The sequence below is a fragment of the Eptesicus fuscus genome, chromosome 10 (assembly GCF_027574615.1).
Source record: "Eptesicus fuscus isolate TK198812 chromosome 10, DD_ASM_mEF_20220401, whole genome shotgun sequence".
NCBI classification, from domain to species: domain Eukaryota; kingdom Metazoa; phylum Chordata; class Mammalia; order Chiroptera; family Vespertilionidae; genus Eptesicus; species Eptesicus fuscus.
The window spans coordinates 38,972,152-38,991,957 of record NC_072482.1 but is presented as its reverse complement, the minus strand read 5'-3'; the positions used below and the strand labels follow the sequence as shown (position 1 = coordinate 38,991,957).

At 38.2% G+C, this 19,806-nt stretch overlaps 1 protein-coding gene across 1 annotated transcript in view; it reads right to left on the bottom strand.

Moving 5' to 3' along the window:
* Positions 1-464: 464 nt before the first annotated feature.
* SH3BGRL2 (SH3 domain binding glutamate rich protein like 2) overlaps positions 465-19,806 on the bottom strand; it is a 54,873-nt gene continuing 35,531 nt past the window's right edge. The window contains exons 2-4 of the mRNA XM_008143196.3: positions 15,838-16,023; positions 5,388-5,468; positions 465-2,211 (exon numbers count right to left, since the gene is read on the bottom strand). Of these exons, the coding sequence (XP_008141418.1) occupies positions 2,200-2,211; positions 5,388-5,468; positions 15,838-16,023 (279 nt within the window). The 3' untranslated portion in view covers positions 465-2,199. The remainder of the gene's footprint in view (positions 2,212-5,387; positions 5,469-15,837; positions 16,024-19,806) is intronic.

Here is a 19,806-nt window from a genome sequence, read left to right as displayed (position 1 = left end):
GCCACACAGTGTGCTCTAGCTCACACAGAACAAGTACAGCCGAGGCTGGTCTCTCTTATTTCTTTGCTGACCAAAAAAAGCAGGAAAAAAAAAAAAAAAGCAGGGTGAGGAGTAGATGATGTGTAACTGTGACCGTAATTTAGCACTACTATTCATCTAGTCTGTTTCGAAGAATTGCACTGGGCCTACAATAGCCATAATAATTCAAAAATTTTAAGACAAATCTGAGTAGCTTTCCCGGCCTAGCAAGTATTGTATTGACCCTATAACCCCAGAATTTAACTTACAAAGTCTCAATCTTAACAAGTTGGTTTTTGGTGCCCACTGGCAAGAGTAGACAATATAAATTAGATCATTGCAACATTAAAACAATTTTTAATTGCTGTAGCTTAAAAAGAAATTCTAAGTCTTATCAGAAGACTCGCACACTCAAACACAATATCCAGGTTTTTTTTTTTAAAAAATCCTGGATAGTCTCTGGGATTTATCAAATGGATTTGACCTGGATCTTCTTTAATGCCAACTAAGCAGTAATACCCATGATTTCACAACAGCTTTCCTTGGAGAGAAAACTGTGGGTCGTGTTTGTGTTCCAGTCTAGCAGAAATCTGTGGCATGCTTTTCTTCTGATTGCAGTCCTGGGTTACAAATCTGTCTAGGATTTTAGCTTTTGCATTCAACGAGTCCACATTTAGCAAGTTGGAGGGTGAGAGAACATATGTGATAGGGCTTTAATTCTTCTGTTCTTTTAGTTTCTTATAAATACCCTGCTCAGAATCTAAACGGAAGGTCTAGCATCAGGATGCTGAGAATAGCGGAATATTTTAGGTAGCCTGCTGGTAGTATGTCCTATTCAAGACTCTTCCCGTGTTTGGCAACTAAAAACTCTAAAAAAATGTAAGCAGGGACAAGGAAGTAAGAAAGTAGGCTCTGCCCTAATAAAATAGATATGCTTAGTGTTTATCAGCATCCACTCCAGAGGGAGTAAAGACTTTGCATGCCAAGTACAATTCAGATTTATCCCCAACAGCCCCTTTCTCATATATGCTGCTATGGAAACTCACTGAGCTCGTATATGGAATGAGAACATGTATTTACATTACTCTGAAAAATCTGAGACTGTGCATTGGCCAGAAATATGAACTAGCAAAGTTAAAGAACCAAAGGAAAGTAAGGCAGAAAATAACTAAATTGTGCAGCAAGATTAGTATCTCTTAATATGCCTTATCAAGGGTTCACAAAATATATCTAACCAGGATCTTCCTGTCTCAAAAAAATATAATCCCTTCACAAAATAGAATAAGCAGCTGTTAGTCAGGGTAGCTCCATTTAAAAATATATGTGCACTCATGTATAAGTTGCTAGAGCTGAAAATGCCTTCAGATATGAGTCAAGTACTTTTCCTATAAATTTACTATCTAATTAGTGCACCTCTTAAAATATACTTTTAAACAGTTTTATGCATTTAGGTGAAAATTTCCTCTTGCAAGAGATAAAGAAGCATCTATTTTCCAAAATAGCAATTATTTTCATCCATGTAATTTGATTCTGATCACACATAGTTGCAACAGTGATTTTTGGAAACATCTGTGGGTGCTTAGAGGATTTATGGGGGTAAGAATTTACATTACCAAAAGGAGCCTAGAACATCCAACTTTTCCCGTAGGTGTTATTACAAAGCACTGGAAGTGACATTTGTGATTTTGCAGCGAAAATCTTAATTCCTTTGTCAACCAACATTTCTTTTTTCTTTTTCTTTCTGATCAGAAGACTCTAATATCCTGGCAGACTAATTTAAGGATACAACCCAGGCAGCTTAAAAGAGAAGAAGGTCTGAGCAATAGTGGCATCAACTACAACCTAGGACAGATCCAACATTTTCTCTCTGATGGCGCCACTCACTTATCTTTCAGTCTTTAAGGAAGCACACCTGTAACAGGTTATAGTGCCTCCAGGTGAGTGAGGCAACTGCAGGCAATTCTGAAAATAAGAAAAAACCCACCACAGTTCTGATTTGGTTTAAAGCGATCATGCAATCCCATTATCCCCATGTCTTCCAAGAACACCTTTTCCAAATGCAAGCAAAGTTACTGATGATGCATGTGGCTTTTGTCACAGTGATGCATTAGGTAAGCAGGTGTGCGCTGAGTACCAGGGGGCGCTCCAAAATGCATCTCCATCATCTTCCACTCGTCTTCTCTAAGGTTCTGCCTATTTATTAATAATAATTAAAAAACAGCCAGTTATTACACTGTGTTGACAACAAAATTCATCCAGACAGTAATATTTTAAATACCAGGAACAGAGATGTTGGGAATCACAATAAATCACCCCCACATGATGGATAAGAACAAATCCTGAGTTTCAGGATAAGAGGCCAGATTTAAATCTCACACACCTGACCTGCCAAATATAAAAGCGAAAAGAAAGCCATGTTTCAACAACTGCCAAGACCCCTCCCAGAGGTACTGTTCCAGTCACACCTGGGTGAGCAGGGTGTGTGTGGCTCACCCCCCTCGGGGGGTGTGGAGAGTGGCCCACGGTGAAGAACAGCACTGTATGGCCATGCCTCTTGGTAAATAGCTGCTGCCCCAATCCCCCGGAGGGCTCCATGCTTCCACCACCAGATACCCAGCACGGAGGGCCTCCGCCCTGCTCCACCTGGGTTGGTCACTGCCCAGGGTCTCCCAGTTGTTATCACCCTGGAAGGGCAGCGATCTCTGAAAGCAGAAACTTCTTCAGTCCCTGCTGTGAGTCTATAAAATAACAAACTTGATGGGCCAAATCAGAGAAGAAAGTGAGTTTTCCCAGGGTTTCCATGCCTTTCAACTTCTCCAGAAGAGTGGGAATCTGTTGTTTTAAATATTAACAACTCATTTAAATTCTTTTAAAAGTCTTAGGCAGACAAACACATCCTATAGGCCACCACTGTGGGACCTCCACCTTCCTCTGCCTCCCACCTTGCCTACTTTTGAGAACTGCTGGAGTCCACACTGCACCTGTGCCTTTTGAGCCATAAATGTTCCTTTCCTACCATCTCTCTTCTGTCTCCTGTGTAAGAGCAATTACAGATGCTAATGGTGCCTTTCTATACTCCCTGGCGGGCTTTCTAGGCCTGTAGAGAGGGTAGGGAAGGAGATGAGAAAAGGGGGCTACCATCTTTTACTGCATTACACCTGTGAATGCTCTCAGGCCTTAGAGTATAGACTGTATAATGAATTACCACCAAGGTAAAATATAAGTAACTAGAAAGGAGGGAAATGCTGAACTGCTCTTAAAGATACTCCTATTTCTCTCCAATGAAGATGAATGGAGTATGAATTGTTAATAACCCTTCTGGCCCCAAATGGTCCATGTCACCCTTGCCAGTGTGGCTCAGTTTGTTGGAGCATCATCCCATACCACAAAAAGGATGTGGGTTCAATTCTCTGTCAGGGCACATATCCAGGTTGCAGGTTCAATCCTGGTCAGGGCTTGTACGGGAGGCAACGGATTGATGTTTCTCTCTTATATCAGTGTTTCCCTCTCTTCTCTCTCTCCCTCTCTCTAACTATCAAACTCTGCACCATGGGCTTCCACTCTGGTCCCATGTGCTCCTGCTCAGGCACCTGTAAATGGTGGGCTGAATGGGTGGGGATGCCCCGAGCCCTCACTCCTTTGGAATGGTCTGCTAATATCAAGTAAACGTCAATGGCATCAAGACTAACTTTAATACTATGACCACAAGTCATGTGAGAATGCTTCTTTTATCACAGGTTTCTTGAGCAATTTCTGAGAGAATAAATAATTTTGAAGAGTAGAACAGTCAGCCTAAAGAGTGCCTAAGGAATCCAAATCTTTGGGGAAAATAAGAGCAAGGAAGGAAGCACACAGTATTTTTTTAAAAAATAAATATACCATTTTTAAAATACACTTTATTGATTTTTTTACAGAGAGTAAGGGAGAGGGATAGAGAGCTAGAAACATTGATGAGAGAGAAACATAGATCAGCTGCCTCCTGCACACTCCCTACTGGGTATGTGCCCGCAACCAAGGTACATGCCCTTGACCGGAATCAAACCTGGGACCCTTGAGTCTGCAGGCCGGTGCTCTATCCACTGAGCCAAACTGGTTAGGGCCAGTATTTTTTTAAAAAAAGACTTTTGCATAGACAAGTGATGTCCATTGGATTTATGCATCCATTAGATTATTTCTACCCTAGTTTTTTCCAGTTCTTTGAAGATACATCTGGATTGTTAAATATCATTGGATGAAACAGGTTATAAAATACTAGTTTTTCTAAGAAGTATTCCAATGTTCCACCTTTATAAAAATAGTCTTAAGAACCTCTTAATATTATATGTGTGGGTTTTGCCTCTGTTTAAAATATGTGCATGGAAACCACCCACAACCATCTGTGGACTTACTGATGCAAAAACAAAGGAAGATTTCCCATCAGCTATAAACTACAAGTGCTGGTGTATAATTTATATTATTGATAGTCGCTGCCTTCCTCCCACAGGTGTTCCAGAAATGGTGCAAATCCTACGCAGCCTCAAAAGACCTATTACTTACAGACATCAAAGTCGCCAATAATGCACTTTTATTTCAATCCAGTGTTAAAAATGACACTTTAGAACTCAGTCTCATTGAAATACAGTAAAAACCTCAATTGCTAGTTATAGAAAGATTTCAAGGAAATACACCAAAAATGTTAATGTGTTTATCTCTAGATGTTGGGATAATAGTCAGTTTTTATTTTCTATCCATCACATTTTTGTACGTTCCCAATTTTTCTAAATGAGCCTAAGCTACTTTCATTATCAGAATAAAACCAGTGTCACCTTGGCAGTGTGGCTCAGTTCGTTGGAACATCATCCCATACACCAAAGAGGTTGTGGGTTCAATTCTCTGTCAGGGCACATATCCAGGTTGCAGGTTCAATCCCTGGTCAGGGCTTGTACGGGAGGCAACGGATTGATGTTTCTCTCTTATATCAGTGTTTCCCTCTCTTCTCTCTCTCCCTCTCTCTAAATACCAATAAAAAAAAAATTAAAAAAACACTGTCATTAAAAGGGGAAATAACAATCAAAATATTACCTTATTTAATAAGGAAATGCTATTTTTTATTTTGAAAGTGAACCCATGTGCTCCACAAAGTTGTGATAATATACATCATTTCTACACCTAAATATTTAAAAACTTGAGTCTTTTGTTCTCTAAAAGATATATGACACAATAAAGCAGCTTTAAAAACATTTTGATTAGTTTAAGAATTGTAGGGTTTTTTCAAGCGAAAGCTAATTATTTAGGGTATATATGTATTCCTCTAACACTTTCAATTTCAATTGAGAACAATTAAGAACAATTGAAGAAAAATGAATTTTAAAATGCAAATATTTACCTACCTTTGATGCCAACCGTGATTTCAGGCCTAAGAATGAAAAGACTGTGTTGCTTTCCTTTGATTCAAAGAAACTGTCATAATCCTAGGGAAAAAAAGGGGGTGGGGGGAAGAAAAAATAAACAAAAGCAAACAATTATCTTTGTATTTGGTGCTTTGGGCAATTTTTTTTTTTTTTTAGAGAGACTGCTTTCTTCTTTTTTTTTTTTTTTTAAAAAAAATGTTTTATTGATTTTAGAGAGAAAGGAAGGGAGAGATAGAAAAACATCAATTAGCTGCTGACTAGGGATTGAGCCCACAACCTGGACATGTGCCCCGACTGGCATTGAACTGGTGACCTTTCAGTGCACAGGGAAATGCTCAATTGACCAACTAAGCCACACTGGCCAGGGCTTGACAAATTCTTTGTAATTAAAAAAAAAATTTTTTCCTTTATTGATTTTTAGAGAGAGAGGAATGGAAAGGGACATAGAGATAAAAACATAAGATGAGAGAAAAACATCATTAATCGGCTCCACAAAGATCTCCTGCACTCCCTCTGCTGGGGATCAAGTCTGCAACCCGGGCATGTGCCCTGACTGGGAATCCGGAATCTAATCAGTGACCTCTTGGTTCCTGGATCGATGCTCAACTGCTGAGCCACACCAGCCCAGCCAGGCACACAAATTCTTCATGAAAATAAAAAATGTACCATTGCTCCATCCAGGTCAGGGAAGAGCTATATAAATCTACTAATTTGCCCTGCTTTAGCCTAAAAATTTCTTTGAATATGATGCTAAATGTAACAAGTTTTTAATCCAAAGCCTGTGACAGGATTAAAACATAAAACAATGACAACAGAAATGAAATCGGAACACACTCCCTTTCCTTTGTGGGCCAAACTAACATTTATTTGTGTGAAACCACTGTGACCTAAGACTTTATTTTAGCACCTCAATATGGAAGGCTGCCTCCCAATTCTGCTCTTGATAGGCTGTTATCTAGGGCTTTTAAAAAACATATCACTGGCTGAACAGAAACCCGTAAAGGTCTCCATGTGTCAATATGAGTGCTTCTATTCTGCCTTTGAAGTTGTCCACATTCTTAAGGAATGTGTCTTCAGAGAGAATAAAAAGATCAAGTGAAAACTAGAGAGAACTAGATTCTCTATGACATTTACCTTTGCCTCAAAAGCAGAATCATTTTTCTCTTCCTACTTTCACAAAAGAAACCATTAAGGAATTCTGGTCAATAAATTCTTCAATTGTTTCTTTTCAAAAGTTGTAATACTACAGTTTCTAAGTTGATGTAAAGCAGTTTTAAAATTTGGTAGAAGTCCTTTTTGATAACTATATCCTGAGAGTAAATATTGTAAGCAGACAAGGATCAGATTCATTTTTAGGCATTCCCTTTGTGGGAGGTGCCTTACAATCAGTCCATCATTTAATCTCTACCACGGCCCACCAGGTAGGAGACTGGCTCAGAGAAGGAAAAAAAAAAAAATGTTGCTCAAGTTTGACACCTAATACATGAGAGAGCTGAGATTGGGGCCCAGGTCCATTGATGTTGTAACTGATGTTTTTTGTACTCTATGAAGCTTCTTACCCAAGAAGGAACCAAGTGTGGGGCACTCTGTATGAGTCACTGAACCCTAATGACCCACTGCTAAGCTGAACCAGTGGCATCACAGATACTTTTGAAACCTATCCAGGAATCTAAACGAGAGTCGATGACTTGTGGAGGTCTGCTTCTTGCAAAGCATGCCTCACTTGATGAAAAATCTGAATTTGACTCCATGTAGAGACTCTCTTGTACAAATGTTTCAGCAGGGTGAGGTTGGAGGTGAGTTTCAAAATGTTAAGTTTGAGAAAGTATACGAGATACCCAAGTGAAGATTATTAACGAAGCAGTGACTCTACAGTATTACAGATTTTGTAGAATTTTATGAAAAATTTTACAATTTTTATAAGAAAACTATGTCACAAATAATGCAGGTCTACCTTTGATGTGGAATTTAGGCAAAATAACATGAACTGAAAATGTTACAAATATTCTTTATAACGAAGATATTTCCAAACAGTTGAGTGACACTTCACTGGGTTCAAGAAATAATCCTGTTCGATATCTATATATATATATCTATATATCTATATCTATATCTATATCTATCTATCTATCTATCTATCTATCTATCTATCTATATATATATATATATATATATAATGTGTCCCCAAAAATATATATACACACTTTTACAGAAATGAATAACTTTTTTTTATCAATGCTTGTTTTCAAACTGATGACCTTCTGGTCCAGGCACTGCTGATAATTCGAAGCAATGGAATCACAAACATCAAGAATCATTTCATTCAGTGTTTGTGTGCCCTCAATCTGTCAACTGTTGCTGGTTTTGTACCATAAACTTTATCTATTATGTATCCCCATAAAAACATCTAGTGGATAAATTTTCTTTGTTCAAAGCTTAGCCTGGCTTCACCCATTATTTCAAATCAGTTAAACGTGAAAATTAAGTGAGTTACCAGCTGTTGAAGTGAGTATACTTTTTTGGGTAGACACCCTTTGAATAATTATATAGGCAGTGTTGGTGTTTGAACTGCATTTTCAAACTTCCAGTAGCATTTTAGGATGAGTTTCCTTTGTTCAAAGCCTAGTCTGGCTGAAAAGAAAGAAACATAAATTGAGCTATCAGTTGTTAAAGTGTGTATACATGTTTTGGGGACACCTTGTATATTCTCTAGCTGATCATTTGTTGCTTATATTTAATGTGGTAACAAGAGGGAGACGGCTAAACTACAGCCAGATTTATCTCATCCTTTTAAGATATCCACCATATGAAAACTGGTGTATTTGTTCCTCCCCCTACCATATTCGGCCACTATTCAGTCTAAATTCTTTCCCTAGAGAAAATCATTTAGTCATGACCCTAATTAAAGTCACATCTTTAGCTCTGATTTCTCCTCTCAATTCTGGTTCTATATAATCACTAATTCTTCACAGACTCTTAAACCTAAGGGATTTACATCACAATTCATGATCTTCCTGCCACACCACAAGATGGGCCTCTAAGAAAATGGCACCACCATCTAATGGGCTCTACCACACCAGAAATCAAGGTACCACAGGACTCCTCCCTTCCCTCAGCTAACAATCTTACATATTCCTTCAACCTCTCCATTTGGACATCCATCTCATCGCCCTAATCTAAGCTAGATTTCTGCAGTAGCACCTCAATTTATCAACCCTTCTCCAATATAACCTATTTCTACCCCATCATTCTCAGGTGAAGATAGACTGCTCTTTTAAAAATGAGACGATGATCATCATTGCCCTCTTCTTAAATTCTTTCCTTCAAAGCTTCTCATTGCTCTTACAATACAGATTAAAATTCTTAACATGGCTTAAAAGGCACTATGTGGCCCGGCTCTGACTTAGTCAAGACTAAGGAGAAGAGAGGTCTTGTATATTTCCACGTACCAACAACTATCTAGTTCACAGATTTTGTATGGTGTATATGCTCAGTGAACTGTATATGTGGTGTCCTGCGGTCTCCTGAGTTATATGATCTTGATCAACTCATTTAACATCCTCACATTATTACTTCCTTTCTGCATCAGTTACTAGCAAAGTCCCTTGAACCCTCATAATTCTATGAAATGATGGAGCCTTCAGCGGAGTTGCTTTTAAATGGGCTGTTAGTTGTGTCTAGGTGTAAAGTCACCCAAATATTCTGGTTACTAAAGGTATCTATTTGAAAATTTTACCTCTCTCTGATTTAACTTAATAGGAAAAGGAAGAGACAATAGTGGGAGAGAAAACATTAGGATTAGTGGCTCAGTCGTCAAAATGCTATCCCTGTTTTGAATTTTGAAAGGCCTTTTTACCTTTCTACTTGATTAATAATCTCTGATGGTCAGTATGAAATGCAGGAATGAAAAAACTAATAAGGTAAGAAATGAAAAATGAGAGAGAATGCCTGACTCAATCTCTACAAATGTAGCGTGAATTTTACTTTAAAAGACTGAAATGCTAACATGAAAATATCTTGCAAGCAACAGATCAAAAGGCAATTTACCATGAAAATGTGTATAATTCAGGTTTCATTGTTTATGTTAAAAATCTTAACTTAAAAATAGTTACAGTTCTTCAAATCATAAAACTGGAAATAAGGCCAACTCTCACAAACACACTTCATACATAAAACAGGACATGTAGAATCTATACATGTAGAGAAAATATGTAACTTTATAAAGAATCCATTTAACGTTCAATCAAAACTATTCTCTACAAAACTATAAATTTTAGTTACCAACAAAAGTATTTAGAAATTTCAGATATTTAGAAATCTCAGAAGGGCAACATTTATCATTTAGATTTTTAAAAAATCCTCTTTAACTATATATCTGTCATAAATATTATAAGCATTATTTTTATTTTAAGAACCTTTAACTCACTACCACATAACTATAGCTTTGGGCTTCTTACCCAAATACTGAATTGGATCCTCCCAAGAGTTTAGAAATTGTCACTTAAGGTAATTAACTCCTTCCAAGTGACAAATGTAAAATTTGGTAATTAACTTTAAAAGCAGAATAGTTTAATGAAATAATTTTTAAAAGTCAATGTTAGAAAAGTACCTAACACACCAGGTTACCAATAATACTTGTCAAGTGGATGAATTAGCTGTCTGCTAATTAATGGCTGATGTGCCAAGTTTAGATAATCTCATGCTAGTAACATAATTTGAATAAATACTATTTCTACTCTATTAATTACAGGTTTTAAAGAATGATGTACACAATTTACTTTCTGACACTCAAAAGCTTTTGAGTGGTCTGAGGAATCTCAAAGTGTAAAAGGTTAAATTACTTTCCTTGTCATGTTTAGGCAAAGAGTATGTGATTGATAATTTAAAATCTAGGATTTCTGAATAGTTAATACCTCCTTCCAGATATAACAAACAGCATGATGTGAAATAATTTCAGAGTTAAATAGCATTAGAAAAATTTAAATCACATCTTACTGATAATTAGTATAAGTTATTATGGCCTTAGGCATTCCCCAATAAAAGAGAAAGATCTGCTTCCTTATCAAATTCATTTCACTTATCAGGTTTATATTTTTAAAAATATATTACGGTTTATACTGCAAACGTTAAAACCATTTGTAAAAACTCACTCTCAAGTTGCTAAATAGGCTTGCTGAGTTCCTTATAGTCAGACACTCAGAAGTGTTTGTAAATACACATCCGCAAACGACACATTTCAGGACAATCAACCTTCTGTTAATGATCAGTTAACAGAACCTTTGGCAAAGGGTACAAACACATAGAGCATATTCAGGATAAAACTGCCTAGTTTCAGAAGCTGGTACATTTTTATTACATTAAAGAAAAAGGGTGAGAAATTCCCTTTGTCTGCAGTGTCGGCTGCTTATGAAAAGAAATATTTCTGGACTATATGGATATCAGCCTAACTGAGCACAATTATTAATGGAATATTTATCTGAATGTTGCAATTTTAAAAAGAATAAAACAAGCTAAACAGCTGTTAAAAAGAAAAAAAAATGAACTTCCATCACCTATACTTCTGTTTGTGTTCGAGTGAAAACCAACATAAGAGACATTTATAAGTGCATGATAACATCTAAACAGGTAGGGTTCACAATGGTCTCATTCTTCCAAAGAGCTTCCTTAAGGATATAAGCCGCACACGACGATTGGACTATTGTGTGCTAGACAAGCATTTGAGACAAAGACCTTAAAGTTCTTTGCCCTTTTAGTGTTCCCTAAGAGAGCAGTGGGGAAAACCCACAACAGCCACTCTGAAAAGTGGCGCCGCTTCCCACGCTAAGTCAATGACAATTAATTGACAGACCCACATTATTTCTACATGCCGAGGCCATATCCAAGGCGGAGGCTGCAGGGAACAAAACAACACGTGGCCTACAAGGAAATGGTGGCAGCAATCGATTCTAATGAGCCCGAGCAAATTTAGTTTCTCCAAAAGAAGAAAATCTTTTTAAAATATTCATTTTAAGATGATAAGAGTTACTGCTGCTGTTTAAATCAGGCCAAGCTCCTACTCCTTTAAGTTTCAAGCCTAAGGGTATCCTCTGAGCAGAATTCTTGACTTAGTGGTTGAAGACAGTACTATATTCTATTTTATGAAATCTTGGTAGAGAAGGAAAAAATAGTTGGCAGTTCTCATCCTGGTAGGATATAGAAGATGCAGTTGTCTAAAACAGCTTCATTCAGCAATTTTTATGCCAAATACTAAAAATATGAGTAAGCCCCAAACTGAGGATTTTAAATTCCTAATTCATGTTAAACGTTTCCAACCATACTAGTACAAGATGGCAAGGCAAGCAAAAACATGTACCCAAGCACCAATTGAAATTGGATGGAAAATATTTTTGTGCTAAACATAGGAAAAGGAACCAGCAATAACATTTTAATAACTATCCCGAGGAGTAAGTGAAAAGGCTAAACTTAGTTAAGAGACTCCCTTGGATATTGACATTTGTCATTCCCTTTTACACCACAGGGGTTAGTAAAACAGGATTATATACTGCTCTCTGTGACTGCCCACAGAACTGAACAGTTCTGTAGAGAATAGTATTTCTATGTTTAAAACAATATAAATAAAATATATGTTTACATATTATAATAGTTACTATAGTTACAGAAGAGAATTTGTTATAAATTTTAGCAATGCTAAAGCGTGTGTGCACGTGTGTGTGTTTAAATCAAAACAGAGGAGAAATAAGAGAAGTTATAAGAATGCAAATCTCCCTTCATCTTTCAAAAAAAAAAAAAGTAAACACTGTCTACAGTTAAAGTCAAGGAATATATATATTAGTACATGAAACAAAGTGGTAATAACTTAAGAACCTTGTAAAAGAGGCTACATCTTGGGAATCGGGGGAGGGCAAGTATAAAGAAGGACAGAGGAAAACTGACTCCTCGCTTTGAGCCTCCTGTCAACAGGCTTTATTGTCTTAACATTGATATTAACTTGGCCTTAATGGTTTTGTTTTCTTTTCATTAATTTTATTTACATAGGCTCAGAAAGAGAAAAAAATTTAACAAAAATAAAACTGCCAGTCTGTCCGGCCAGTGTTGAGCTTCGACCCATGAACCAGGAGATCATGGTTCAATTCTTGGTCAGGGCACATGCTGGGGTTTGGGGCTTGATCCCCAGTAGGTGGCATGTAGGAGGCAGCCGATCAATGATGTTTTTATCTCTCTCTCCCTCTCCCTTCCTCTCTCTGAAATCAATAAGAAAGAAAGAAAGAAAGGAAGGAAGGAAGGAAAGAAGGGAGAAAGGAAGGGAAGGGAGGGAGGAGAGAGAGAGAGAGAGAGGAGAGAGAGGAGAGAGAGAGAAAGAAAGAGAGAAAGAGAAAGAAAGAAAGAAAGAGAGAAAGAGAGAAGAAAGAGAGAGAAAGAGAACTGCCAGTTTGGATATAAGTTAAAATAGAGTGCTAAACATGCAATTGGGGTGGCCTGAAACTGTCTGGTTGAAGGTTTTCAATATTCACAGCACAAGTCGTTTTTATGAAAGATATGTCCCAGGGACTGACTCATCACTGTAGAATATTGAAGCAAACATCTCAATAAGGTGAAAATGGGAGATTAAACAGAAGAATAAAAACTGGGGTTATATAGAAGAGATAAAACTGCAGAGAATTATCTAATTAAAATGTTATGCTTTGGGGCATACACCTGATCAGCAATCAGTGATAAAGAAGACTTTTATATCACCCTTTCCCCAACACCCAACGTTTCATTTCCTAGTAGCTGGGAGGATGCCGGATACGATTTTTTACAGTAAAATAGCTAAAGGAGAAGATTCTCCTTGATAAGTGATTTTTTAGACAGGAGGCCTTAGAATATAGATTTTCAAATTCAGATAAAAAGTTTCCTAAGGAAATTCTACCTGTGGGATATGTGAGCTTCTAATAGAGATGATTTCTGAAATAGATTTCACGGCAAAATTTAGAAGTTTTAATAAGCTTGTTTTTGAGACATTTGGCTTTGACTTTTATTAATAAAATGAGTATACAAATGCTCAGAACCTTGACAAGTTAAGACCCAACAGAATGGGGTAGCTCCCTGCTAAGCTGAAAACATCTGTGGAACTATTCACCCATTCACAGAAACAATTTTTTTAAATGTGATATATGTTCCTAGTGTTCTGATAGGTACCAGATACTAAGATGAACAAGCCATGGAGCCTACAGAGAGTGAGCACAAGGAACTCAGGAACCAATTGAAGACAAAGACGTGAAAAGAAAAAAAATTCTATGAGATAAATGTCATAATAGCAATAATGAGGCACAGGTTTGCTGGGAATGGGGAGGGGCGTAATAAGCAGAGTCCTAGTTAATTAGAGAAAGAGCAATGACATCTTTAAGGACTCAATTATATAATTCTTAGATATAAGGATTTACTGAGCACTTACCCCAATGAATGAATACTAGCTTATCCTATATAAGGCTAATATGCAAATTGCCCCCTCGGGAGTTCAACCGACCCAGAGTTTGACCGCTCGCTATGACGTCCACTGACCACCAGGGGGTGGTGCAGAATGAAGGAAGGCCCCGGCCAGCAGCAGGGGAAAGGAAGGCCCCAATTGGCCCTGATCGCCAGCCAGGCCTAGGGACCCTACCTGTGCACGAATTTCATGCACTGGGCCGCTAGTATTATAATAATTCACCAAAAAAAAATTTAGGATCTCATATATATAAGAAAGAGATCTTAAAAACTTGCATAGAAGAAATTGACAAAAACATACAATAGTTCAAGGAAAATGGCATTAGACTTCTCAATTGCAGAACTGGAAACAATGATATTGAAGCAAAACCATCAAAATTCTTTCCAACCTAGAATTCTATACCCAGCCAAACTACCACTCAACTACAAGCCCAGAATAATGGCGTTTTCATACCTGCAAAGTCTGAGAAACAGAAAATCACTAGATCTTTGTTTTAAGACTTCTAGCACTATTTGACTAATAGCTTTACTTTATTTTGAAACTATAGTTCGTACACATTTTCAACTGTTACCTTATTTTGGTCTGCAGGCATAAGAGTACATTTTCTAGACTCAGAAATTGTGAATGGGATGTACCCTTGGTTACCACATTCTTCCCCTAGTAAAATATGAGATCATGATATAAAAAAATCCCACAAAACAATAACCTTCATTCTTATTAAGTATTTTAGAAACAGTCATAAATATCCTATGAAGGTATATAATATCATCCCTTGCTTAAAGATGAGGAAATTTAGGCTTAAAGAGGTGACTTTCCGAAGGTGTCACAGCCAACATAAAGTAGTAGTAGAACTCAAATCTATCCCTAGTGCTATGTTCAGGAGTCTCCTCTTGACATGTATGTAAGAACTCTGTGCACAATATTTATGGCTTAATGTTTTAATATCTCATTCTTCCTTATGCACACAGGAAACTGTTTCCTTTCAAACCATCAAAAGCACTCTGTTATCCCTTTTCTCCACCCTAATGACAACCTAGCTATTCATTTCACCTCAAGCACCTGAGCACTGTAGCTTAGCCCCTTGCTCTTCTCCAGGCAATCCTAAAGCACTGGAATATAGGTTCCAAAATAAACACTGACTTATATACTTAGAGCTCTGGCAAAAGGCAAATTCTAATTACGCATGAGAAAGAAACTTGTTGAGCCCAGCCTGTGTGGCTCAGTGGTTGAGCATCAACCTATGCACCAAGAGATCAACAGTTGGATTCCCTGGTCAGGGCACATGCCTGGGTTTGATGTTTCTATCTCTTTCTCCATCTCTATCTCTCTCTCTTCCTCTCTTTCTAAAATCAAAAAAAAAAAAAAAAAGAAACTTCTTCATTTTTTTTCTTAACCTAAGCGTAAGAAGGAAAACAGATAATTAGACAAAAGGGACTTCATATGCTACATACAGCAGGAAGGCACCTAATGTATTTTACATGTTCATAACGATCCATCTGGCTTTTTAAAAAATATATACTGTAAAGGGGAAAAGGCTCAAGAATAATTACTCCTCCTAGTCTGCCCCCCAAAATCTATTAATAAAAAATATGCTTTAAAATTTAGAACACAATAAACCATGCACACATGCACACAGCTTCCCTTTCATCCCCTTTATGCACACAGCTTCCCTTCCATGCACACAGCTTCCCTTCCATCCCCAATAAACCATGCACACAGCTTCCCTTCCATCCCCTTTTCTAAAGCAAACAGGGACAAGAAAATTCCCAGACACACAGGCACTCAGACTCACACACACTGTCTGTGACCTTGGACTCACAGCCCCTCCATTAGACTTGTGGACCTGAATAGGCACCGAATGAAGAGGTGACAGTCCTAACAGAAAAAAGCCCACTGTACTCTAGGTGACTCTGTGATTTGAGTATTGCAAAGAAATCGTGTAATGACAATCTAGCTACTTACTCCACAGTATCGGTCACCATTAAATATCTGAGGCGGCAGAGGGTTGCCCTGAGCGGGCTTCTTTTCTGGGGGCACGTTTTTGTACATCCACTGCCTCTGTTCTTCTGACATTGTGATATCCACCTCCTCAAACTCTATCTTGTTGGCTTCCAGAAATCTAACCACATCTTGCTGCTTCTTCTTTATCTAAAAAGAGAAGACAAATAAGGAGAAATGCTCAACTGAAACAATATGTATACATTTTCAAATTGAACTAGATTTCACTTCCCATTGTCAGAGGTCACTGATACAAAAAAAAAAAAAAAAAGGCGATTGACATAGGCGCCATGCACTGTCCACTCTGTGGATATCCAGCAGAGGTCTAAGCAGGTCCTGACACAGTGATTTCTTCACCTAGACTCCCCCGAACTCTGGGCACAACTCAGATTGCCTGGAAGAGACTAGGTATGAGGTGAGATTCACACAGTTCTTAGGGGGCCAACACCACTCCCCCTTCCCACCCACAGGAGTTGACATTTATAGTCAGGAGCGCTCTCTGTTGAAAACCAGATATAGCCCATCTGAGATGTCGACATTTCACTGATTCCCGGGAGCAGCAACATTTTCATTCCCCTCAGAAGCCTCCTTCAGATATTCCTCAGCTGCAGCCAGGGGCATGAAAGCATCCTTTCATCAGTTCACGAGAGAAAAGTGTTCTCCACTCTGAAGTAAGAGTAAACAGCAAGCACCATTTTATTATGAACTCTATTTCTTAACCCTTTTCATTCTTCTGATCTTTCATGTTTCCTTCCTCAGTCACTAGGGGTCAGGTGTGTTCTTGAAGAGCTGCAAACACATTTGTAGTCCTTGAAATGTTATCCTCAGTTTAAGGATCTATATTAACTATTTTAGGTTAATATGTGAGTACCTAAACACTCATACATTCTCAATACTAGGGATACATCAAAGACACTCATACAGCTTCTTTCCATCCGTACCTCCCTGCCCTGCACATATAGATACCACACACACACACACACACACACACACACACACACACACAGCATTTATTGCTGGATTATAATCCTCTACAGCTTAATTGGTCTTTTCTTTCACAGGGTCACACTAGGCAAAATAGCTGGACGTTGCCTGGCCGATGTGGCTCAGTGGTTGAGCATCGACCCATAAACCAGGAGATCAGGATTCGATTCCCAGTCAGGGCACATGCCTGGGTTTTGGGCTCAATCCCCAGCGTGGGGCGTGCAGGAGGCAGCCAATCAATGATTCGCTCTCATCATTGATATTTCTATCCCTCCTTCTCCTTTCCTCTCTAAAATGAATTTAAAAAAAGGGTTTTCAAGAGCATGAATTTTAATGTCTCCCTGGCAATTCCATCATGTAGATGTACAGTTATCTGTTGTTGGATATTTAGCATACTTGTAACTTTCACCACTAGGAATAGTATCATAGTGAACATCTTTATTTACAAATCTCTTACTGTTTCTCACAATACCACTTTACTTTAGGACAAAGTCCTATGAATGAAAGGGCAGACCGAGGGTAAATTTCTTTGCAACAAGGCTACATCAGTCAAGAAGTACAACCTTCCAGTTATAAAATAAGTGAGTACTAAGGATATAAACAGCATGGTAACTATAGTTAAAAATACTGTATTATATTTGGAATTTGCTAAAAGAGTAGATCTTCAGTTTTCATCATTAAGAAAAAAAATAGTAACAGATGTGGTGATGGATGTTAACTAGACTCATGGTGATATTTTGCAATATACACATATATAGAATACTTATGATGTACACCTGAAACTAATATAATGTTGTATGTCAATTATACCTCAATAAAAATACAAGGCCACATCTATTTACATTCCCACTAGCAATATTTGAAAGTATCCATGTCTCAGCACCTCTCTCTCCTTATAGGCAATATTTGAAAGTTGTACTGTAAAAGATTAAAGTTCAAACAATGTGAGGAACTGGATGTTAACTTATTATACTCATCGTATCACAATATATACATACCTCAAATCATTACATTGTATATCTTAAACTTATACAACATTATGTCGATTATCTATAATAATAAAAGCATAATATGCTAATTAGACTGGACGTTCTTCCAGATGAAGCCGGGGCTATGAGGGAAGCCTGGGTCCCGGGTGCCAGCGGGAAGCCAGTGCCGGCAGCCGGGGGGAGGAAGGCTACTCTTGCACAATTTTCATGCATCGGGCCTCTAGTATCTCCATAAAACTAAAGAAAAAAGAGAAATGGTTTTTGTTCTAAAAAAATTTCAAACGCATCATGACACACTGACAATGCTCAAGAAGCAAAAGGCAGTTCCCCACTGACACTGATAATGACTGACAGTCATGTAAGGAGTAAAATGTATTTTTAAAGGGGGAAGCAAGGGGAGGCATGGCCAGGCTTGTGTTTCAAGGAGATTGCTTTAATACAATGCAACTTAAAAAGAAAAAAGGAGAAATTGTTTTGCCATCAACACTGTTATGAAAAGATTTCTAAGATATATGAAGTGAAAAAACAAGAGCAGAATTGTAAGTAGACTAAGCACATTCTTCTGAAAAGAAAAAGGGAGAATAGGAACATATTTGTATTTGCTTGTATTTACATTTTTAAAAACTCTTGAAGGTTATCAAAGAAATGAACAAAAGTGGTTGCTTAGGGGGTCAGGGTAATGGGGACAAAGTGGGACCAAGACTTTGCACTCTCTACCTGTATAAACTTCAAACTTTTTTGAAGAGTGTGAATGTGTCAAGGGTCAGAAGGTTAAGCAGAAGAAACCCATCTTGAGAGAGAACTGCATGTGGGCCTCACAGAGGGGAGCAGTGGTACAGGCCAGAGAGATGCGGTGTTTTACGTAAGTCAGGGTTCCCAACAGGGCATGAAGCAGGACTCACAGCATTTTGCTCTTCATCGTCTTCCATGTTTCTTTACACTTAAAAGAAAGGCCAGATGATTAAAATAAAATTTTAGAAAAGGGTTAAGGCCAGAAAATTAACTAATACTTCAGCAGGTCACTCAAATAAACAAAAAGGAGACATTCAACCCAGAGAAGGAGGTTTTCAAGTGGATGTTTGTGACATTAACATCAGGAAGGAAGATGAGTCACGCCGCCAAGCACTGTTTTTAAGATTTGCCTTAAGGTGACTGTGGCCTGGAACTGGGGGAGCCCGGGCCTGAGTGGCAGGGGACCGCCCGCCTCAGGAGGCAGGCACTTGGGAGACGCCAGGCCCTGGGTAATGGAGAGGCTTCCCGTGTGGCAACAGGAAGCCATCAAGGGCACTTCATGTGCTGGGCACAAATCCAGAATTCCAATAACAGTAACTTATAGAGTCATTTCCTTAACACAAAGAGCTCCCTTCTCATATGTGATTGTTCTGAAACTGAGTGTACCTTACAGCCAGTATCAAAATAAATTTGAGAAGCAAATGGAAGAGAAGAATTGTTGGGTAATAGTCACTGCCTTCACCCATGTCAATTTAGCCAGGAGTAGAAGGAAGGTACTTACAACTCCTGGTTGGTTTGTTTCTATTAAACACATTTAGAAGCCATGGCACATAGTGCAATTTACCCAGTAGCCATCTCTCATTCTTTCTTTCTTCTTCTTTTTTTAAAAAAATATATATTTTATTGATTTTTTTACAGAGAGGAAGGGAGAGGGATAGAGAGCTAGAAACATCGATGAGAGAGAAACATCGACCAGCTGCCTCCTGCATACCCCCTACCGGGGATGTGCCTACAACCAATGTACATGCTCTTGACCGGAACCTGGGACCCTTCAGTCCACAGACCGACGCTCTATCCACTGAGCCAAACCGGTTCCGGCTCTCTTTCTTTCTTAATACAGAAGTCTGGTTTTGTTCGGAAAAGTAATGTGCTCAGCTACAGAATGTGTTTATCCACACTCCTCTGCAGCTTGGGGTGATCACATGACACAGTTCTGGCCAATCTGATG